General features: G+C 57.3%; 8 protein-coding genes across 8 annotated transcripts; 4 read left to right on the plus strand and 4 right to left on the minus strand.

Moving 5' to 3' along the window:
• Positions 1-18: 18 nt before the first annotated feature.
• LTHEOB_2062 (Pre-mRNA splicing factor) lies at positions 19-1,022 on the minus strand (the record flags this gene model as incomplete). The annotated part of the gene is made up of 5 exons (XM_035510833.1): positions 19-71; positions 120-414; positions 469-568; positions 630-686; positions 937-1,022. The coding sequence occupies 5 exons, from the start codon at positions 1,020-1,022 to the stop codon at positions 19-21; spliced, it is 591 nt and encodes a 196-aa protein (XP_035365002.1).
• A 473-nt stretch (positions 1,023-1,495) lies between these two features.
• LTHEOB_2063 (Nuclear polyadenylated RNA-binding protein nab2) lies at positions 1,496-3,077 on the plus strand (the record flags this gene model as incomplete). The annotated part of the gene is made up of 2 exons (XM_035510834.1): positions 1,496-1,890; positions 1,943-3,077. The coding sequence occupies 2 exons, from the start codon at positions 1,496-1,498 to the stop codon at positions 3,075-3,077; spliced, it is 1,530 nt and encodes a 509-aa protein (XP_035365003.1).
• Positions 3,078-3,787: 710 nt separating this feature from the next.
• LTHEOB_2064 (Amine oxidase) lies at positions 3,788-5,716 on the plus strand (the record flags this gene model as incomplete). The annotated part of the gene is made up of 3 exons (XM_035510835.1): positions 3,788-4,150; positions 4,224-4,892; positions 4,946-5,716. The coding sequence occupies 3 exons, from the start codon at positions 3,788-3,790 to the stop codon at positions 5,714-5,716; spliced, it is 1,803 nt and encodes a 600-aa protein (XP_035365004.1).
• Positions 5,717-6,499: 783 nt separating this feature from the next.
• Positions 6,500-7,215, plus strand: LTHEOB_2065 (Chitin synthesis regulation protein; the record flags this gene model as incomplete). Its single annotated transcript, XM_035510836.1, has 3 exons — positions 6,500-6,522; positions 6,633-6,744; positions 6,817-7,215. The coding sequence occupies 3 exons, from the start codon at positions 6,500-6,502 to the stop codon at positions 7,213-7,215; spliced, it is 534 nt and encodes a 177-aa protein (XP_035365005.1).
• Positions 7,216-9,401: 2,186 nt separating this feature from the next.
• Positions 9,402-10,274, minus strand: LTHEOB_2066 (60s ribosomal protein l10; the record flags this gene model as incomplete). Its single annotated transcript, XM_035510837.1, has 4 exons — positions 9,402-9,637; positions 9,691-9,979; positions 10,048-10,143; positions 10,230-10,274. The coding sequence occupies 4 exons, from the start codon at positions 10,272-10,274 to the stop codon at positions 9,402-9,404; spliced, it is 666 nt and encodes a 221-aa protein (XP_035365006.1).
• Positions 10,275-10,774: 500 nt separating this feature from the next.
• On the minus strand, positions 10,775-11,554 carry LTHEOB_2067 (Ribosomal protein L30e; the record flags this gene model as incomplete). Its single annotated transcript, XM_035510838.1, has 5 exons — positions 10,775-10,875; positions 10,999-11,107; positions 11,312-11,352; positions 11,406-11,452; positions 11,520-11,554. 5 exons carry the CDS (start codon positions 11,552-11,554, stop codon positions 10,775-10,777), a joined length of 333 nt encoding a protein of 110 aa, XP_035365007.1.
• A 791-nt stretch (positions 11,555-12,345) lies between these two features.
• On the plus strand, positions 12,346-14,368 carry LTHEOB_2068 (M serotype precursor; the record flags this gene model as incomplete). Its single annotated transcript, XM_035510839.1, has 3 exons — positions 12,346-12,690; positions 12,750-13,059; positions 13,125-14,368. The coding sequence occupies 3 exons, from the start codon at positions 12,346-12,348 to the stop codon at positions 14,366-14,368; spliced, it is 1,899 nt and encodes a 632-aa protein (XP_035365008.1).
• A 2,205-nt stretch (positions 14,369-16,573) lies between these two features.
• On the minus strand, positions 16,574-18,261 carry LTHEOB_2069 (Dihydrolipoamide dehydrogenase; the record flags this gene model as incomplete). Its single annotated transcript, XM_035510840.1, has 4 exons — positions 16,574-16,622; positions 16,674-17,242; positions 17,296-17,517; positions 17,566-18,261. The coding sequence occupies 4 exons, from the start codon at positions 18,259-18,261 to the stop codon at positions 16,574-16,576; spliced, it is 1,536 nt and encodes a 511-aa protein (XP_035365009.1).
• Positions 18,262-18,332: the final 71 nt, after the last annotated feature.

Below are 18,332 nucleotides of genomic sequence, written 5' to 3' on the forward strand. Positions count from 1 at the left end.
AGCCGACGTTTGGTTTGTCTATTCGGCAGTGTCGAGATCATCATGAGCAGGAGGGGGAGGCGTTTCCTCGCCTGTGCATGCGTTAGTCGGTGCCTTCCCCGAGTCATCAGATGCCTTACGCTTGTCGCCGCCGTTGGTGCCGTTCTCACGGTCCCGCTCACGGTCACGGTCCTCCTCCTCACGGTCACGGATATCCTTCATGTCCCTGTCACGGTCGTCGGGGCTGCGGGAACGGTCACGGTCGCGGCGGTCGTAGTCGCGTTCACGACGGTCATCCTTCCGGGGCGAGTAGTCGCCACGGCTGCGACGGGGAGGAGTGACGCTGCGGCCACGGCGGGGGGAGGCGTCGCGCCTGCGGGGGCGGTCACGACCGGAGTCGAAGCGCCACGAAGCGGACGGAGGGGTGCGGGCCCACTACAGCTCCGTCAGCGGTGCTCAATGCAGGTGAGAGGAAGCAGCGGCACGTACCTCGATCTTCAGGAGGTCATCGCGACCGATGCGCTTGTTGTGCATCTCGTGATAGGCATCATCAGCATCACGGCGAGACTCATACTCAACGAATGCGAAGCTATGACGTTATTAGTGTCGAGCCAGGTACATCCCTGGGAGCTTTTCGGAGGAAGACTTACAGACGGCTGGAGGCCGAGCGCGGAGCAGGAATGTCACAGCGAACAAGACGACCATACCTTCGGGTGGATGTTAGACTGGCTATTCTTTGTCGTGTCGCGGAGGGACGAAAAGCAGAACGAGGTCGATGGTCCGACGGCGCCGGGGGTAGAGCGAGGGCTATCTACAGGAGGGCACGGGGTAGGATCGCTCGATCGACTCGATTCGTAGGGGGGCATGCGGGAGGAAGGATGCTGAAGTCGAGGAACCGGTGCGCTCGAGAGGCGGGCGACGATGACCGGTCGGGTTCACGGATCGTGGTGGACGTACCGTTCGAATTCGTAGGCAAGGTCGCGGGCGCGCGTGCCGTGGCCGAAGCCAGTGACGTAGAGGGTGGTGCCGCCGCGGCCAGACATCGTGAGCAAGCTGGAGGGCGGTTGAATACAGCGGTGCGCGAAGATGCAGTGGATGTGGCGTCGGGGGTACCGGGAGTTTGGAGGTCGAGGGTGGTGAGGCGGTCGGACAGGAATCGAAAGGCTGGAGGAAACGCGAAGCCGCTTATGTAATCCACGCTAGCGCGTGCCAAGCCCCCGTCGTCCTGCCCCAGGCGCAGCTTTGTCTGCCGCGCCTGCCCATTGCTGCACTGTCAAGCCCGCAAGCTCACCTCAAGGCAACGCCGCCGCCGCCCGCACCCTCGCGCCGCTGCTGTTTCCTCCTCAACGCTGCACAAGACGCAATTTCCTCTCCTCCTGCGACCGCGACAAAGCTTCTCTGTCCGTGCCGCCACCGCCTCACACGCCTGAACGTCGCCTCTAAACGCGCCCGCCACCCCAGTCTAGTCGCGCCGTCCTCGACCGTCTTTGTCTCACCACTCCCCCCGCCGCCCGTCATGACCACAGAGGTGCAGATGGGCACGCCTCTGGCAGAGGCCATCCAGAGCGTCGTCCAGCCCAAGCTCGCCGAGGTTGGTTGGTCAACTGGAGGCTCTGACGACACCGCCCTGTCGGAATACATCATCCTCATGCTGGTGAACGGCAAGACCCAGGAACAGATTGCGTCCGAGCTCGCCAGCGACCTTCTGAGCCTGTCCCCCGACGACCCTGCGCCGAGGGACTTTTCGCGATGGCTTTTCGAGCAGGTCGACACGCTGAACGCCCAAATCAATGGCGTTGGATCCGCGCAAGGCGCCGGCCAGGCTCTACCAGCGCAAGCGGCAGACCTCCAAGGATCGACGGAAATGATGGGCATGGATGCTGAAATGGGCGATGCTTCCCAGTCCTCAATGTTCGTAGTCACCCGCACCCCGACTCCATGTAGTGCTAACCCTCTTACTTAGACCCACCGGCCCCAAGGCCATGCGCAACGGCGGACATCCGAATAACCGCGAGAAGCGCATGCTCGGCCACCTCAACAAGGCCATGGATCGCTCGAGTGATGCCCCTCTACACCGTGTAAGAGGTGGTGGAGGCGTCGGCCGTGTCAACGCGCACGGTGGCCGTGAACCGCCCAAGGGACCCCGGCACCAGCAGAACCGTAGCATGGCCATCATGAACGGCCTGAACGGCATGCAGCAGCACAACGGAATGGGCATGCCGGGTGCTGGCAACATGGGCATGCCAGGAAACCCGAACCAGATGATGGACGCCTTCAAGATGTACGAGAACATGTCGGCACAGATGGCCCAGATGAGCCAGATGCTCGCGTCGGCAGGATATTCCCAGCCCCAACAACCCTTCATCAACCCGGCCTTCCAGAAGAACCAGCGCGGCAATGGAAAGTCGCTGTTCGACCGCGTGGACAACTCGGGACGCAGGAATAACCGGCCCCAGCAGAGCAAGAGACAACAACCGCACGACATGGAGATGGGTGACGGCGATCAATCGGCTGCGAATGGCGAAGGAGCCGATTCCATGGACGTGGAGAACAAGTCCGAGGCCAAGGCGCCGTGGGACACGATGTGCAAGTTCAACACCTACTGCAAGAACCCGGAATGCCCCTTCGCGCACCAAACGCCAGCCGGCAACCCTGGAATCACCGTGGACCTCAGCGACGAGTGCTCCTACGACGTCAGCTGCAAGAACCACAAGTGCACAGCGAAGCACCACTCTCCAGCGAAGAAGACGGCTTTCCAGTCGGAGGTGCCATGCCGTTTCGGCGTCAACTGCAAGAACCCCCACTGCGCGTTCCAGCACCCGCCGCCTCCTTGCCGTTTCGGTGACAACTGCAAGAACCCGGAGTGCAAGTTCACCCACCTGGAGACCAAGTGCAAGTTCAACCCGTGCAAGAACCCTCACTGCCCTTACAAGCACGAAGAGGGCCAGAGGGCAGCCAACGGATCCGGCAAGGAGCACGTTAGCGAGAGGAAATTCGTCGACGAGAATCTGGAGGAGGAGCTCATCCTCCCTGGGAAGTCGGAGGAAATGGGCGAAGCGCAAGAGACTCAGAGCCAGGATGTTGATGTTGTGACGTAAGGCGGCCAAAATTGGAGGAGGATTTCTTTTGATGAGTGGATTGGATTGGTTCGACGGCCATTTAAAAGGGAACGTGATGGAGAGCATGGCCGCAGCGACGAGATCATGGCAAAACGACTCGAGGTTTTGGGCTTGATGGTGATGATTGAGTTCAGGAGATACCGCTGTGGGTGCATAGAGCACTACGATTGCTAAACGGCGTTTTTTGGGTAATGGCTGGGACTGGCGGCAGGCAGCTGCTTTTCAGAAATGCGGTCGGATCATTATCTGTAAAAATAAGATCACTTTTCTTGCGGACAGGGGTGCTTCTCCGGTCCTGGTTCATACGACTGTCCGATTCTGAACGTGATTGCGAGGCCATTGCGGAAACGCGAGGTCAGTCGAGATGTCGCGCGGGCATCACGGCGGCGGATTACTGGGCGAGCCCCTCATACCAGATATGTGATGACGATACTACCCGTTCCTGGGCGCCATTGCCGAATCACGAAGCTTCGAAACTTGACCGCCCTGCATGAGGAGTATGAGACGGTAATTGAAGGCAAATCGTCTGCGTGTCGAGCAAAGAATCGTTCGAAGATAATTGGTAACTCGTCCGACCATCACGTCACTACTTTCGGCGTCGGCAGGGTCCAACACCATCAAACTTCCCACGGACTCGCTCGCAAGAGCAGCTCCTCCCACTCCACTCCACGGCTGCTGCTTCCAGAGCAATGCAATTCCGAAGCCATGCGCTCCCACGTCGCATCCACGCTCTACGCGCCCCATTGAGCCCCGCCGTGCGCCCCGCCAGTGCATCGTGTAGCCCGCAGCGTCGCCTCTACTCGCGCCGCCTCGACTCGGTCGGAGAGCGGCAGAACATCGCCATCCTCGGCGGCGGCATCACCGGACTCGCCAGCGCGCACTACCTGACGAAGACGCTGCGCAATGTCAACATTACAGTGTACGAGGCGAGCCCGCGGCTAGGCGGCTGGCTGCAGTCCCAGCGTGTCGATGTTCCCGGCGGCAGCGTGCTGTTCGAGCAGGGCCCGCGCACCATTCGCCAGGCCAACAGCTCGCTGGTGACCACGCACCTGGTGAGCCGCCCGTTGCCGTGCCGTGTGGTGCGACGTATGACCGTCCCCTGCTAACGCGCTGGCAAACTCGCAGGTCCAAGACCTCGGCCTCATCGATGAAGTCGTCTACACGTCGAAGACGTCGCCCGCCGCTAGGAACCGCTATGTATACTACCCGGACCATCTCGTAAAGATGCCCGGCCCGGGAATGGGTTTTTTCGAGTTGGCCTCGACCTTACTCTTCGAGCCAGCCTTGGCCGGCGCCTCATCGTCCTTCCTGGGCGAAGTTTTCCGTCCAGGACGCGACGACGACGTCACCGACGAGAGCTTGGGATCGTTCCTCGAGCGTCGGCTGGGCTCGCGCCAGGTCGCAGACAACCTGGTCTCGGCGGTCATGCACGGCATCTACGCTGGCGATATCTACCAGTTGAGCGCCAAGAGCATAATGCCTTTCCAGTGGTACCTGGAAGGCGAATATGGAAGCATCCTGAAAGGGCTTTACATGGTGCAGCAGGACAGTTCCGGCACCGTCCCCATCACGCAGCGGGAAGCCGATTTTATCAAGAGCTTCCAGGACGAACCGGCGCTCGAGCGCGACTTTCTGCAAAAGCTTCGCGGCGCCAGCGTCTTTTCTTTCAGAAATGGAATCCAAACGCTTGTGAATAGATTACATGACAATTTGTCAGCCAAGGAAAATGTCAAGTTCAAGACGGCGACCGAGGTCACTAAGTTAGAAAAAGACGAGGAGACGGGAAAGATCAAGGTGAGTTGGTTTGCAAGAGTCCGAATACCCGCTCCTGACGCTCCTCGGTGCAGATCCATAGCCAAACCGACTCGTCTCCTCAAATAAGCGATCTGGTCATATCGGCCTTGCCTGCCAAAGCTCTGGCAAAGATTGCAACGGCTGGCCAGACGACCGCCAGCCCTACCAACTTCTCGCCTCTATCTAATATTTCTTCGGTCACGGTCATGGTGGTGAACCTTTACTTCCCTGACAGGACGGTCCTCCCTGCCTCTGGCTTTGGCTACCTGCTTCCCCGCAGCATACCCTTCGAGCAGAACCCCGAGCGTGCCCTGGGCGTCATCTTCGACTCGGACGCGATAGCAGGGCAGGACACGGCAGACGGAACGAAGGTCACGGTGATGCTCGGCGGTCACTGGTGGGACGGGTGGGCGGCAGAGGACATGTACAGCCCCGCGGAGGGCGTAGAGATGGCACGTACTGTGCTGGCGCGGCACCTGGGCATCATGGCTGAGCCAACGGCGACGAACGCCCGCCTGCACCGGGACGCAATCCCGCAGTACAAGGTGGGCCATGAGCAGCGCATGAAGGATGCTCACTACGCGCTCAAGCGCGCGTTCGGCGGCAGGGTGCGCGCGGTGGGTAACTCTTACACGGGCGTCGGCGTCAACGACTGCATCCGCGCAGCGCGGGACGTGGCGCGCCAGTTGAACGATGAGGGCATCATGAACGACAAGACGGGTCTGGAGCAGTTTGTAGCGCCGCCCAAATGGGTGCGGATGGGCACGATTGTGCAGCTGGGTCAAAGGAGACCAGCCAAGGCGGAAGAAGAGAATACAAGGTAGACGTAAATAAAAATGTAAGCCGTCTTTGTTGTCTGGAAGAATTATTTGAAATAAGAGCGAGGCGCAGAATGCGCAGTTCTGAGGTGAGGGATAAAAGCTGCCTGATTTCAGCTCGGGAGCGTCAGGCACCCTAGCGTTTGCTACTAGCTTATGGGGCCTCCACAAAGGTGGACCGAGGATCAAACAAAGCGGTGGCTGATCACCGACAATCGCAAATACCTCCTGCGGTCGCGCCACTCGTATGCTCGGCCGGTGGTAAGCAAAACGTGACGTCTGGAACCTCATAGTCTTGCGACGCGTGCCCAAGGGACAACTCAGCCACGCTTGGCCACCGCCGTGCTATCCGGCTCCTACCGGGCGCCTGAGGGTCAAAGCATCGCGGCGACCGGAACGCCCAAGGTCGAGTCCGCGTATTCCACGAGAACGTTCATGAAGGGTCCGACAGGCAGGCGCGTCAGCGCAGAGCAGATGTCGCGAGCTGGGCGCGTAGCGGCAGAGGGTTCCTAGTTGCCGCGCAGCCGGGGCCAAGCGGCGGCTGCGCCTCCCCGTGCGTCATGCAGGCTTGGTCTTCCGCGAGGCACGGGTACTTACATAGACTGACGACGCCTGCTGCTCACACGCCCCGTTTGCAAACCTCGCTCTGCCTCAACAAGGCTTGGCCCCGATTCCTAGCATTCCCGCCCGCGCCCTAAAAGCCTCTCGACAACCGCTCCTGCTCGCTCACGCCCAACAACACTTCGCCCGCACCCGTCGCGATCCTCTGCGCATCGACTTCGTGCCAAAATGCCCGTCCTATTGAAGCGAGAGTAAGTCCGCCCGCCCCCGCTCGCCGCAGACGTCAGTCCACGGCTTCCCCACAATCCCCAGATGCGCGCACACCCAATCGTGTACCTCCAAAGCTAACACGAACCTCCAGCTGCTGGCGCGGCGACAACGGCTACCAGTACTGCACCCGCTCGCCCTGGAACGACTGGGTCCGCTGGGTAGTCCTCGTCATCATCGTCGTCCTCGCCTTCCTCCTCTTCGTCGTAAGTACCTCCCTAGCTACCCTCTCGTTAACGCTTTTTCCTTTTTCAATTACTAACCTTCTCTCGACACAGTTCTGCTCCTGCATCACCGCACGCCGCCGCCGCCGTGCCGGCCGCCAACCCATGTGGGGCACCGGCTGGGCGACGCGCAACGGCCACGGCGAACCTCAATACTACGGTCCCGGCGCCAACGGCCAGCCGCAGCAAGCTCCCTACCAGACGGCCGCGCCCTACTACTACCCGCAGCAACAAGGCGGCGCCCCGCCCGCTCCTCCGTACTCGCCGCCGCCCGCCGGTGGCTACTACGCCAACCAGCCGCCATCCCATGCCGGCGGCTACGAGGCGAGCTCGCCCTACCCGCAGGCACCCCAGCCCGCCTACACGCACGACAGCTCGCGCGCTGGAGACAGCCTGTACGAGCCGCCTGCCGGCCCGCCGCCGGGCAAGACGGAGAACGGTGTCGTCCGGTAAAGCGATGAAAAGAATGAAAAAAGAATAAACAAAAAAAAATTAACGATTCTGATGCCGGATGCGGTTGGGGGGTTCCTAATGCACTATGAGATGGAGAACGGATGAAGAGATTATTCCCTTTGATGAGCTTCTTCAGTTACGTTTTTGAACGACAACAACTTTTCCTTTGAACATTTTTTTTTCTTCTCTCTCCCCCTCCTCTTCTGGCTTTGGTATCATACCACTCCTTGTTTTTTATCCTGCTAGGGCTTCTCAAAACTGGGATGGTGGAGGCGTTTTTTCTCTTTTACCTCTTTGTTTATGGGTCCGGGGGATTATACCAAAGGCTCTACGCCAATCAGTAATTGCTTTTTTGCTTGACGGGAATGAAGGGGGGGTTTTGAACATGAAGATAGTGTGGTTCCTTCTGGAGACGGAATGTATTAAGTTATTTTCTTCGTTGCCACTCTACGTATCTGCAGTGTTTGAATCCTTGCAGAACTCACGGTGGAATTGTGCTCAATCTCCGGCGAGTCTCCCATGGCAGTCTCGTGTGGTGTCCTTGCATGTGCCGCAATTGTGCGTTCTCGCTTCAGATACTTCCTGGATATTAGTTCAGTGACGAAGATTTTAATGCTCTCGGTTGTATCATGTACTTTGTACGAGTTCACGCATTCTTACATCACTTCAGGCAAGCGGACACGGCTGACTGGGATCTTGAGAAGTACTGCAAGACTCACTGGGAGTTAGGAAACATCGCACTTTTGAGCAAGATAATTTGTGGATGTTAGAGATTCGAGCGGCCGGTAGAGCCTTTGTTTAAATTCATAGACTGTCCCATCAAGGTCATTTTTAAGAGACGGTATTTGCACTACAATGTTCTGCTTTAGTCTGCTTATCAAATGCTTTGCATCTCCAACAGCCTTTGCGGGGAACGGAAATAATATTGGGCTGTCTTTCTCCTTCCTAGCTTACAGTCCCCTCTCGCAGCGGATGGCTGGCGTGGACTTGTTTTTCTTTTTTTTTGCTCATGTCATGGGTAGTTAAAACTATCGTCCGGACGTGTATGTAGAATTTTTAATTGGACATTCTCGTCCGGACGATAGTTTCAACTACCCATATATGTTACTTTTCTAAGGTAGAGCTGGGCCATAGTTACGCTCTGTTCTAGAGCCCTGCTATTCTTTACGCTAGCTATCGGCTGCAGCACCCCTCTGTACAACTTGATGAAAAAAGCGTTCTTTTTAGTCTTAGTGGGAGGGTTTGGTCTGTAAACTTTGTTTGAAAAAAAAAAACTAACATGAGTATTAATTGACTTAAACTTACCTTCTTAAATTAACGCATACGTCTTTCTAAGCGCTCCCAGGATCATCCAAGGGGAAATGGCGGTGTATACGCTGCTTAATTGCTAAACAAGGAGCTAGTTGTGACTGACCGGTCGTTCTGTTACGTAGTGACGCTTCTCAAAATTGCGAAGAGAGATCGTTGAGTGCTGAATACTTACATCATTATCACTCATCCCCGTTCTTTTTGACCAGCCTCCGAGGATATTTGTAAGCGGACGATTGAGAGTGTCAAATATCGGCTCTTTAACCCCGAAGGCTAACGATGGTGTTCGCCTCTTAGTTGATTTCAAGCTAACTCTGTGTAATCGTGCTCTACTTTGCACATGGTAGTACCGGTCTTTGATGTCTACTTTGTCTACTTCATACACAGACAAGCCGAAGGATAAGAATGCTTGAAAGCAAAAGCTACACTTGGAGTATGAGAAGGCTTGGTCAATTCAAATAAGTGTTAACAGTGTCATGGTAAGGCTTGCTAGTGCTGCCGGCAAGGATTATTTCGTGCCAAAGCTACCGGTTATGGCAATGCTCAGCTGTCTTTTGAGTGCCCTGGACTTAACGGTCTAAATCCCGATGTTACATGAAATGACGTAGGTATCACTGCTTTGAAAGCATATATTGTGCAAATCACTCTTCACATGCACAGCAGCAGCCCTCACGCTGTGGAATTCAAACGTGATACGATCATGCTCGTTCACTTCAACATTGGGCGGTCGGGGAAAGTTTCATGCCTCAGATTTCTTGCTCTACAGTACGGCCTGTTGCACTAGCAGACCACCAGAGCCGGAAGAAAGACCAGATTTAAACGCCCAGAGCCCATGAAAGTATCCCCTTTTCCTTTTCGTCCAACGTTCACTTGAACATTTAAGCCTCCTGCTGGAAGGCGGTGGGGAAGCGGCGCATGTTATCGGCGATCTTGCCGTGCTTGCTGAGGAACTGGACGTAGGCACCGTCGACCTTGACCTCACCGGCCTGGCGCTTGGCAATGTACTCGTCGCGGCGGAGGGGAGTGAAGCCCCAGTTCTTGGAGACGATGATCTTCTGGCGACCAGGGAACTTGTACTGGGAGCGGCGGAGAGCCTCGATGGCGGTGGCGCGGTCTGGAGAATCTGGTCAGCATGGATTTTCGCGAATTTTCATATGGGAAACGCACTGTTGTCCTTGGTGCGGATGGACAGGAGGATCTGGCCAATGTTGACACGGGCAACGGTACCGTTGGGCTTGCCGAAGGCACCACGCATACCGGTCTGGAGACGATCGGCACCAGCGCACGACAACATCTTGTTGATACGGATGACGTGGTAGGGGTGAGCGCGGACACGAAGGTGGAAGGATTCCTTGCCACCGGTCTTGACCATGTACTTGTTGGCGCAAATACGGGCGGCCTCGAGGGCCTCAGAGCTCAGCTGCTCATACTCGTTGGAGACGAGATGGATGCAAGTCTTGAAATCTTGTTAGTCAAGCGTTTCCTGGCAAAAATGCCATTTCAAAATATCGTGTTTAAACTGACAGGAAACTCGTCCACGTTCGCGCGCTTACGGCCAAGGTCGAAGATACGAATCTTAGGGTCAGGGACACCACGGTTGAAGCGCGACTTAGGGTACGGCTGTAGAGGCGCAAGTCAGCTCACATTCGCCGAGGATATAGCAAGTATGGGCGGTCGATCGGTCGTGGTGGGCAGGCTCAACGGACCTTGTTCTTGCAGTAGCGGTAGCATCTCGCGGGACGACGGGCCATTTTGACGGATTGTCGAGGGTTGTACTGTGGTGTTGGCGGGGTGGGTGGTGTCGTCGTCGTCGGGGGCGCAAGAGGTTTTGAGGTCACCCACTTGAATTTCTAAGCAGGCGAGATTCGCTAAGCGAGCGCTTTGTGCGCTAAGCCACAATTGTCACAGCCGCAGTCCCGGGCACGCGATAGTCACCGTACCAAAAAGCATGTCTCAGTATTCTAATCATTTGCTATTGCCACTGGTCGCTGATTTATCAGCTCCGAATGCTGCACCTCGCGGTGCTTCACGCCTAACCTGGAGGGAATAGTGCCTAACCCGAGCGGAAGACGACGGACCGAGCCTCGATCCTCGAGTCAGGGCAATGTCGACATTAACTTCTCACGTGTGCTGCATTTGCAAATAGATCCCGACCATAGAACGTGCATTACTATCTGGAGTACATTGTTTTCCCCAGATCGCCACGCCCCATGCCTGTGCACCTTTTGTTTTTGATTCACATCCCGCGCATTTAAGCGCTGACGTTGGAGGCAAGAATGTCGGAGTCACCGGCGTCAAGGATCGCCATGGTGGAGCAGCGGAAGAGCTTACCGCAAGCGGTGCCAAGCTCGACTGTAGTGGGGAATTGGTCAGCCCAGAGTGTTCCCTCCAAAGCCCTACATGGGGACTTTTTCGCAGGGAGAGCTCTCTCGGGAGAGAGCCAGATGACGAAAAAGCAATGAAAGCTTGACTTACTATTGTTGCCGCTGAAGTGGTGGACGTTGGTCTTGGCCAGCATGGCGACGTACTCGAGCTCAGACTTGCGCAGGGGCGGGGTGTTGCCGGCGATGATGACGAGCTTGGCCTTTGTGCGTGTTAGAAATGGAAATGCACGTTGAAAATGGAAGGGCTCTGGCTCGAGGTATGGTAACACTGAAGTCTGGCCATTCTCTGGCAACGAAATCCTCGCTTAACGCGAGTGCACAAGATGTAGTTGCCGGCGAATGGCCGGACTTCAGTGTCCACACGCCTGGCGCGAAAGGGCCCCAAAAGCCGAGTGTTGGCTTACCTTTCCGGAGCGGAGGGTCTTCATGGTGGACTTGTAGCCAACTATCGAGCTGTCAGAGGTAATTTCTCACTCGAGCACTTCATGGAGAACGTACGGGTGACCTTGCCGGACTTCATAACAAGCGCAAGGCGCGAGTTGATGCTGTGATGAGACGTTAGCATCCAGCACCGACATTGGGCCCCAGAGGGCGGGTCAAGCGGAGACGTACGAGTCGGCGGACTTCTTGTTCTTCTTGGGGGCCATCGCTGCGCGTTCAGATGTTCGGTCGGGATATCTGAGGTGTCGTGGTTGCGCTCCGGTTGAGGTTGCAAATTCGAAGTTGAGTTTTCGAAAAAAAGCAAGGGCGCGGCATCTGACGCTAGGCCGGGAGCGGCGTTACAAGCGAGCGAATCGGACTCGGACATGTTGACCCTGGGCACAATCTGGGCTGCACGCCTCGCACGCCCCCGCCAGCATGACCGCTCTTTTGCGATGGGGCCAGCACGCCAGGTCTGCGCGGTGGCTGGGACCCAGTCACTGCCAGCAATTGCGGGCTTCTCGCGGCGATGATGCAGCAGCGCGGCCGCTGGGCCAGTCGAGCATGTGGCGGATGACGAAACCGAAGGCCTGTGAGGCCCCGCGGCACGCTTTCGGCGCCTCCGCGTTCCAGCCCTACCACCGCGGCCTGCCTTTCGCGATCGGCCGGTGAGCGCGTGCGCAGGGGCTCAGTTGCTCGCTGGGCGTGAAGAGGTCCCCGTCTCCATGGCAGCGCTACTATGCTCTCTCTATTGTGAAACGCCCGAGCATCGCTCCCTAAATCTTGCTGGATCTGCCGTTATTTCCCGCCCGGCTCAAGGAGTCAGAGCAGATTCAAGTAGCCCGTCAACACCGCGCCGCCGCCCGCCTGCTTCCATAGGCTCTCCTGCGCCGATCCGCAGCACCGCAGCAACGCATAGCCTCGACAGCCACAGCCACTATCTTTAGTACCCGCCCAACGTCAACGTTGCTCACGCGCGCCACGCCGTCGCTTTTCTGCGGGCTAGCACACGTCAGCCATGTCGACCGCCGTCAAGAAGCCCTCTCCGCCAGGCCAGGCACAGCGCTCTTCTGCTGCTTCGCCATCCGGACTCAATCGCTCGCCCTCGAGGTCTTCATCGTCCATTCCGACTGCCGCTTCCACCACGAGGAGACCGACTTCGACCCGCACAAACTCCACCAGCGGCCCGCTGTCCGCGCGCGCCTCTGTCAGGAGGCCCACCCACACCTCGACCCGTAGCATGTCTTCGTCGGCGCCCATCGACAACAGCGCGGAGGAGGACGCAAAGGCTGAGACCGCCGCCTTGATCAAGGAGCTCAAGGAGCAGCTGCAGAAAGCCGAAGCCACCTCCGAGGAATTCAAGGTGGGTCGTCGCACGCGCGCACCAAGATCGGAATGTCATTGCTAACCCGCCCCCCGCAGAAACAAGGCGAAGTGCTCAAGACGAAGCTCGACGATGCGCTCAAGGACCAGGCCAAGCTCGAGGAGCGCACGCACGAGGAAGAGGAACGCGTCGAGATCCTAGAGAATGAAAAGCGCGAGACGATCCGGCAGCGCCGCGAGCTCGAGGCCATCTACGAGGCCGAGCGCGCCGCCGCCATGAAGGAGAAGGAACAGGCCCAGGCCCGCGAGGAAGAGCTGCAGGAGATCATCCAGAGGCTCAAGGACACAATGGCCGAGCGCGACCGCGAAGGCGCATATTCGGGCGAGGAGCGCCGGAATTCCAAGATCTGTATGTGCTCGCCCTCGACTCATCTTGCCATCGATGCCCCTTGACCCCCCTAACCAGCGTCGCAGCTTTCCCCAATTCGCGGTCCAACTCGTCGCAGAACCTCGAGAATGGCCACTTCGCTCCGCCGTCCTCGCTACAGCGCAGCAATTCGCAGAACAGCTCCAAGTTGATCCTCCAAAAGGACAAGCTCATCGAATCGCTGCGCCTGGAGCTCGCCGAGGCGCAGATCAAGGCCATCGAGATGGAGAACGCCGGCGGCGGACGGTTGCAAGAGCTCGAGAAGATCCTCCTGGAGACGAGGATGGCCAATGCCCGTTTGATGGAGGACAACGAAAGCTTCCAGCTCCTGCTCAGCGAGAAGACCCTCAACGGTGACTTCATGCGCAGCCTCGGTGCAGGCGCCTCGCGCCCGCCGTCGCAGGGCGAGAGGCCCAGCACGAGTCTCGCGGACGAACTCGGCGCCGCTGCCGACGAGGAATCCAACGAGCGCCGCCTCGAGTCTGAGATCAACTCGCTCAAGGATCAGAACAAGGCCCTCACCTTGTACATCAACAAGATCATCGAGCGTCTTCTGCAGCACCAGGGCTTCGAAGCAGTCCTCAGCCACGATCAGGAGCCGCCGCCGAAGCCTCCGGTCGCCAAGGAAAACCCGCCGCCCCCACCGCCCAAGGACAAGAAGGAGGGCCAGTCTTTCCTACAGCGGGCCAAGTCCGTCGCTCTCAGCTCGGGCAGCTCTAACCAACAGCAAGAGAAGCGCCCCCGTCCTATGAGCGTCATGCCTCCTCCCCCTCCCAAGCCGGAAGAGAACAGTATCACTTCCGATCCCGCCACCGCCCCGAGCATTCCCCTCCGCCACAGCTCCGGTCAGCACCGCCGTGCCAACTCCGAATGGAACACCGGAGCCGCCAGCGTGGTCAACAGCATGTACCGCAACCCGAGGTCTCCCGGAATCGTTTCTCCCCGCAACTCGGTCTTCAACTTCCCGCCGGGTGAGGGGCCTGCGTCGAACCGCAGCTCCCGCGTCGTGTCTTCCAGCAGCATGCCGCGCCAGAGCGTCGACGGAAACGCGGACAATTCCGGCCAGGACACCGTCAGCAACACCGACAGCGGCGTTGCCGTCGATACGCCTTCCCCGCCTCGAAGCATCGCCAGCAGCTTCGATCGTCCTACCAACAGCGTCATGACTGGCAACAAGCCGCGTCCTCTCAGACTTGTACAGGAATCCGAGGAGGCCGAGAAGGAGCGCAAGGCGGCGAACCGCCAGAGCTGGATCGGCGCCTGGTTCTCCAAGACTAACGCCGAGAACTAATTCCACTTTGGTTATATATCGATGAGTCAAATATCCGATGAGCGCTACATTTGACGAAGGAGATTCACCAGCTTGCCCGGAACGGAACTTTGACAATACTTTTTGCGCGCGTGCGAAGTTGCCCGGATAACGGCAAATCTCTGAGAGATGGCCAATTTTCAACTTCGCTTTACGCCAGATATGGGTTTAAGCATGAATGAAATGGAACGTCAGTAATGATGAGGCGAAAGTGGCGAAGTTATTTCCTTTTTGTTCTTCTATTTACTTCTTTTTTTTTTTGGCTTCTGAGTCACCATGACAGCCCCCCCTCCACCATGATCCAAATGAGGAGAAGGCAAAGAAGAATATCTCTCAATGATTGCAAGCAATACCCCAAAGACCGGTTGTTTGGTTAGGCAGACACACTCACAATTTTCCTCTCGGTTGATATGAACATCATGGAGTCCAATGCGGAAGGGGGCTAAGAGATTGAATTTGGCGGATCATCACACCCTACGTCGTCAGCTCACCGTGTACGCTTACAAGTTTTGTCTGTGTTGGGGCCTTGGACCGAGCAGGTTCTCCTTACTTCCGTTTCGATGTAACTTTCTTCATGTATCGACATTTTCTCACACTTTTTCTCCATCCAGAAACCATGTGAAGAGGAAACTCCTACCCAAATAGATGGACCGGCGTTTTTTTTTTCTTTTTGGCCTACGATGCCATTTTCGAATTTCAAATACCCTTTGAAAATCCGCTACGTTTCTCTCTCTCTCGTGCTTCGTCACAAAATCCACGCACTCGACGAACTCCCCCCTGGACGAGCGGGCAATTGTAAGGCTAGCGATGATGCATGTAACACCGACGGAGAGGGCGCTTCCTTCCGTGATGGAGATCATCATCCCTTTTTCCTCTCTTCCAAGCCTCGGGGAGTTGAGATCTTCTTCATGCGGCCCCGCATCGGATGCCTTGCAGGAATTTCCGCGTGACTCCGGTACATGCATTGTAAATTATTTCTTCCCTGGCCGATCGTACGCCTCACATTCCCACGAGCAACCCCTGACATGGGGGGGTGTGGTCGGGGAACTAGGCAGAGACGGCCGCGCGCGCGCGCGCCATTCCCCGTACGACCCGACAGATGAAATGCGCAGCTCTTCCTACTACAGTACCAGCGAACATTATTCGGGGAAAGAACGCGATTTTTTGACTTTTGGGAGTTAGAAGAGGCCCCAGCCAACCAGCTGTGCTAATAATAATCAACGGCTGGACTGGTGGCGGCGGCGGCGCCATCTAAAGGAACGGTGGAAAAAAAAAGTGCACTGACACGCAAGCTAGGCAAGTACCGAGTACCAATGTCCGTTGTGTGAAGGATTCCCGTTTCCCACTTGCAACCTTGCCTTAGGGAGGAGCGGGTAATATTATTAGCGTGGGTTAGCTGTGTGTAGTAGCCTGAGACGCCCGCAACCGTAGTATTTCTCGGTCACTACCTGCCATCACCTTGCCTTATCAGGAAAGAGAAAAAAAATAGGGAATCAATAGTTGGAAAAGGAAGGACGGGTGGTGGTGGCGGGGCTTTGCCGCGGTTGCGGTTTCGGGGAAGAGGGGCTGTGCAACCTCAGCTGCCATTGGTTGGCCGGGGGGCTGGGATAGGGAAAATATGCGGAACTGAAGGTGCTTTGCAGCTGCTTCAAAGTCGTGCGACCTGAGGACCGGAATGAAAGAGGCCCGTCACGGTAGACGTCGTACACCGGAACGTACTCTGTGTGGGACAATCAAGGGTGCCGAAACGCTCGACGCGCTGGAAAGGATGCTGTCGGGAGCTGTATTACATCATCTGTGTAGATTGACGCATTTGGAAATCGTCTTGGTTGATTTAGCTATCCTCGCAGAAAGGGCTGGCAAGAGACAAGTGATTAGACTTGTCGGCAAAGACAAGAGGGCAAAAAATGGAAATATTCTATACCATCCATCTTCAACTTCCTCCATATCCTACATAAGAAAAGGTATGCACAGTGGTAGTCGCGGCTCATCATTATGTGTTTTCTGCTTCTTCTTTTTCTCAATTCTCGAACGCCCATCGGGATTCCAATGGACTAACTCGCTCGCTCTCGCTTGCTCACTCATGCCAAGTAAACCGGAGAGAAAGAAACCCACCATTTTCCCACTGCACCATTGACCCTACCGTTTACAAACCCGATGATGCACGACGCCAAAGCCACAACTCGTCTAGTAGTGGATGGCCTTGTCGTAGGTGTTGAGAGCGGCCTCCTTGAAACTGTCCTTGAAGTTAGCAATGATAAGGTAAAAGTCGATGGATGGAACTTACGCCTCGCTGAGCGTCGGGTGAGCGTGGCACACCCGCGCAACGTCCTCGGAAGAAGCGCCGTACTCGATGGCAAGACCAGCCTCAGCAATCATCTCACCGGCGTTGGGGCCGATGATGTGCACGCCGAGGATGCGGTCCGTCTCGGCGTCGGCGATGAACTTGACCAGACCCTCGGTGTCGAGGTTGGTCTTCGCACGCGAGTTGGCCGAGAAGGGGAAGGTGCCGACCTTGTACTTGATGCCGGAGGCCTTGAGCTCGGCCTCGTTCTGGCCGACCCAGGCGACCTCGGGGTGCGTGTACATGACCGAGGGGATGACGCCGTAGTTGACGTGACCGTAGCCCTTGGAGATGTACTCGATGGCGGCGACGGCCTCCTCCTCGGCCTTGTGGGCGAGCATGGGGCCGAAAGTGCAGTCACCAATCACACGGATGTGGGGGATCTTGGTGCGGTACTCGTGGTCGATGATCAGGCGGCCCTTCTCGTCAGTCTCAAGGCCAATGTTCTCGAGTCCGAGGCCGGCGGTGTAGGGACGACGGCCAATGGCGACGAGGACGACGTCAGCGTCAAGCTGGAGCTCGCGGTTAGCAGCGGTACACAATCGGGGGAGAATTGAAGGCATACGCTCTCCTCCTTGCCGCCCTTTGCGGCCTCGACGGCAATCTTCACACCCTCGCCCGAGGCGTCGCCGCTCGAGACCTTGGTGCCAACCTTGAACTTGATGCCCTGCTTCGAGAGAATCTTCTGGATGCCCTTGGCGATCTCAGCGTCCATGCCGGGGCCGCCAATCTGGTTCAGGAACTCGACGACGGTGACCTCGGAACCCAGACGCGACCAAACGGAAGCCTGCTCCAGTTATTACGTGCGACTCGCAGCAATTGCGTTCGGACCCACCATCTCAAGACCGATGATACCACCGCCAATGACGATCATCTTGTTGGGGACCTGCTTGAGGGCAATGGCGCCGGTCGAGGTGATGACCTTCTCCTCGTCAATGGTCATGCCAGGGAAGGGAGTGGCTTCGGAACCGGTGGCGATGATGATGTTCTTGCCGCGGACGGACGTCTCGCCACCCTCGATCAGGTTGACCTTGACCGTGTGCTCGTCGGCGAAGGCGCCGGTGCCCTTGATGTACTCGACATTGTTCTTCTTGAACAGGAACTCGATACCCTTGGTCAGGCCGGAGACGGACGTCTCCTTGGCCTTCATCATCTGCTCGAGGTTGAGCTTGACATCGCCGACCTCAATACCGCGGTTCTTGGTATCGTGGAGAATCTGGTGGTAGAGGTGCGAGTTGTTGAGCAGCGACTTGGAGGGGATGCAGCCGACGTTCAGACAGGTGCCGCCCAGGGAGCCGCGCTTCTCGATGCAGGCAACGTTCAGGCCGGCCTGGCCAGCCTTGATGGCGGCAACATAACCAGCGACACCGCCGCCGATGATAACCAGGTCCTTCTCCGCGGCCTCGGTAGCATATGTCCGCAGTGACCGGTCAACGAGCGGGAATGTTGAGGAGACGGGGCGGAAGGCGCTGCGGCGCGCAGCGAGGGCGAACGGCCGAGCGGGCGTCTTGGGTATCAGTTGCTTGAACATGGCGGCGACGCGGGATGCACGCGGAGGGTGGGGAGGTGGGAGGTGAGGGCTTTGCAGCTGGCGACGTCTGA

This window comes from Lasiodiplodia theobromae, assembly GCF_012971845.1.
Source record: "Lasiodiplodia theobromae strain AM2As chromosome Unknown scaffold_5, whole genome shotgun sequence".
Lineage (NCBI taxonomy): Eukaryota > Fungi > Ascomycota > Dothideomycetes > Botryosphaeriales > Botryosphaeriaceae > Lasiodiplodia > Lasiodiplodia theobromae.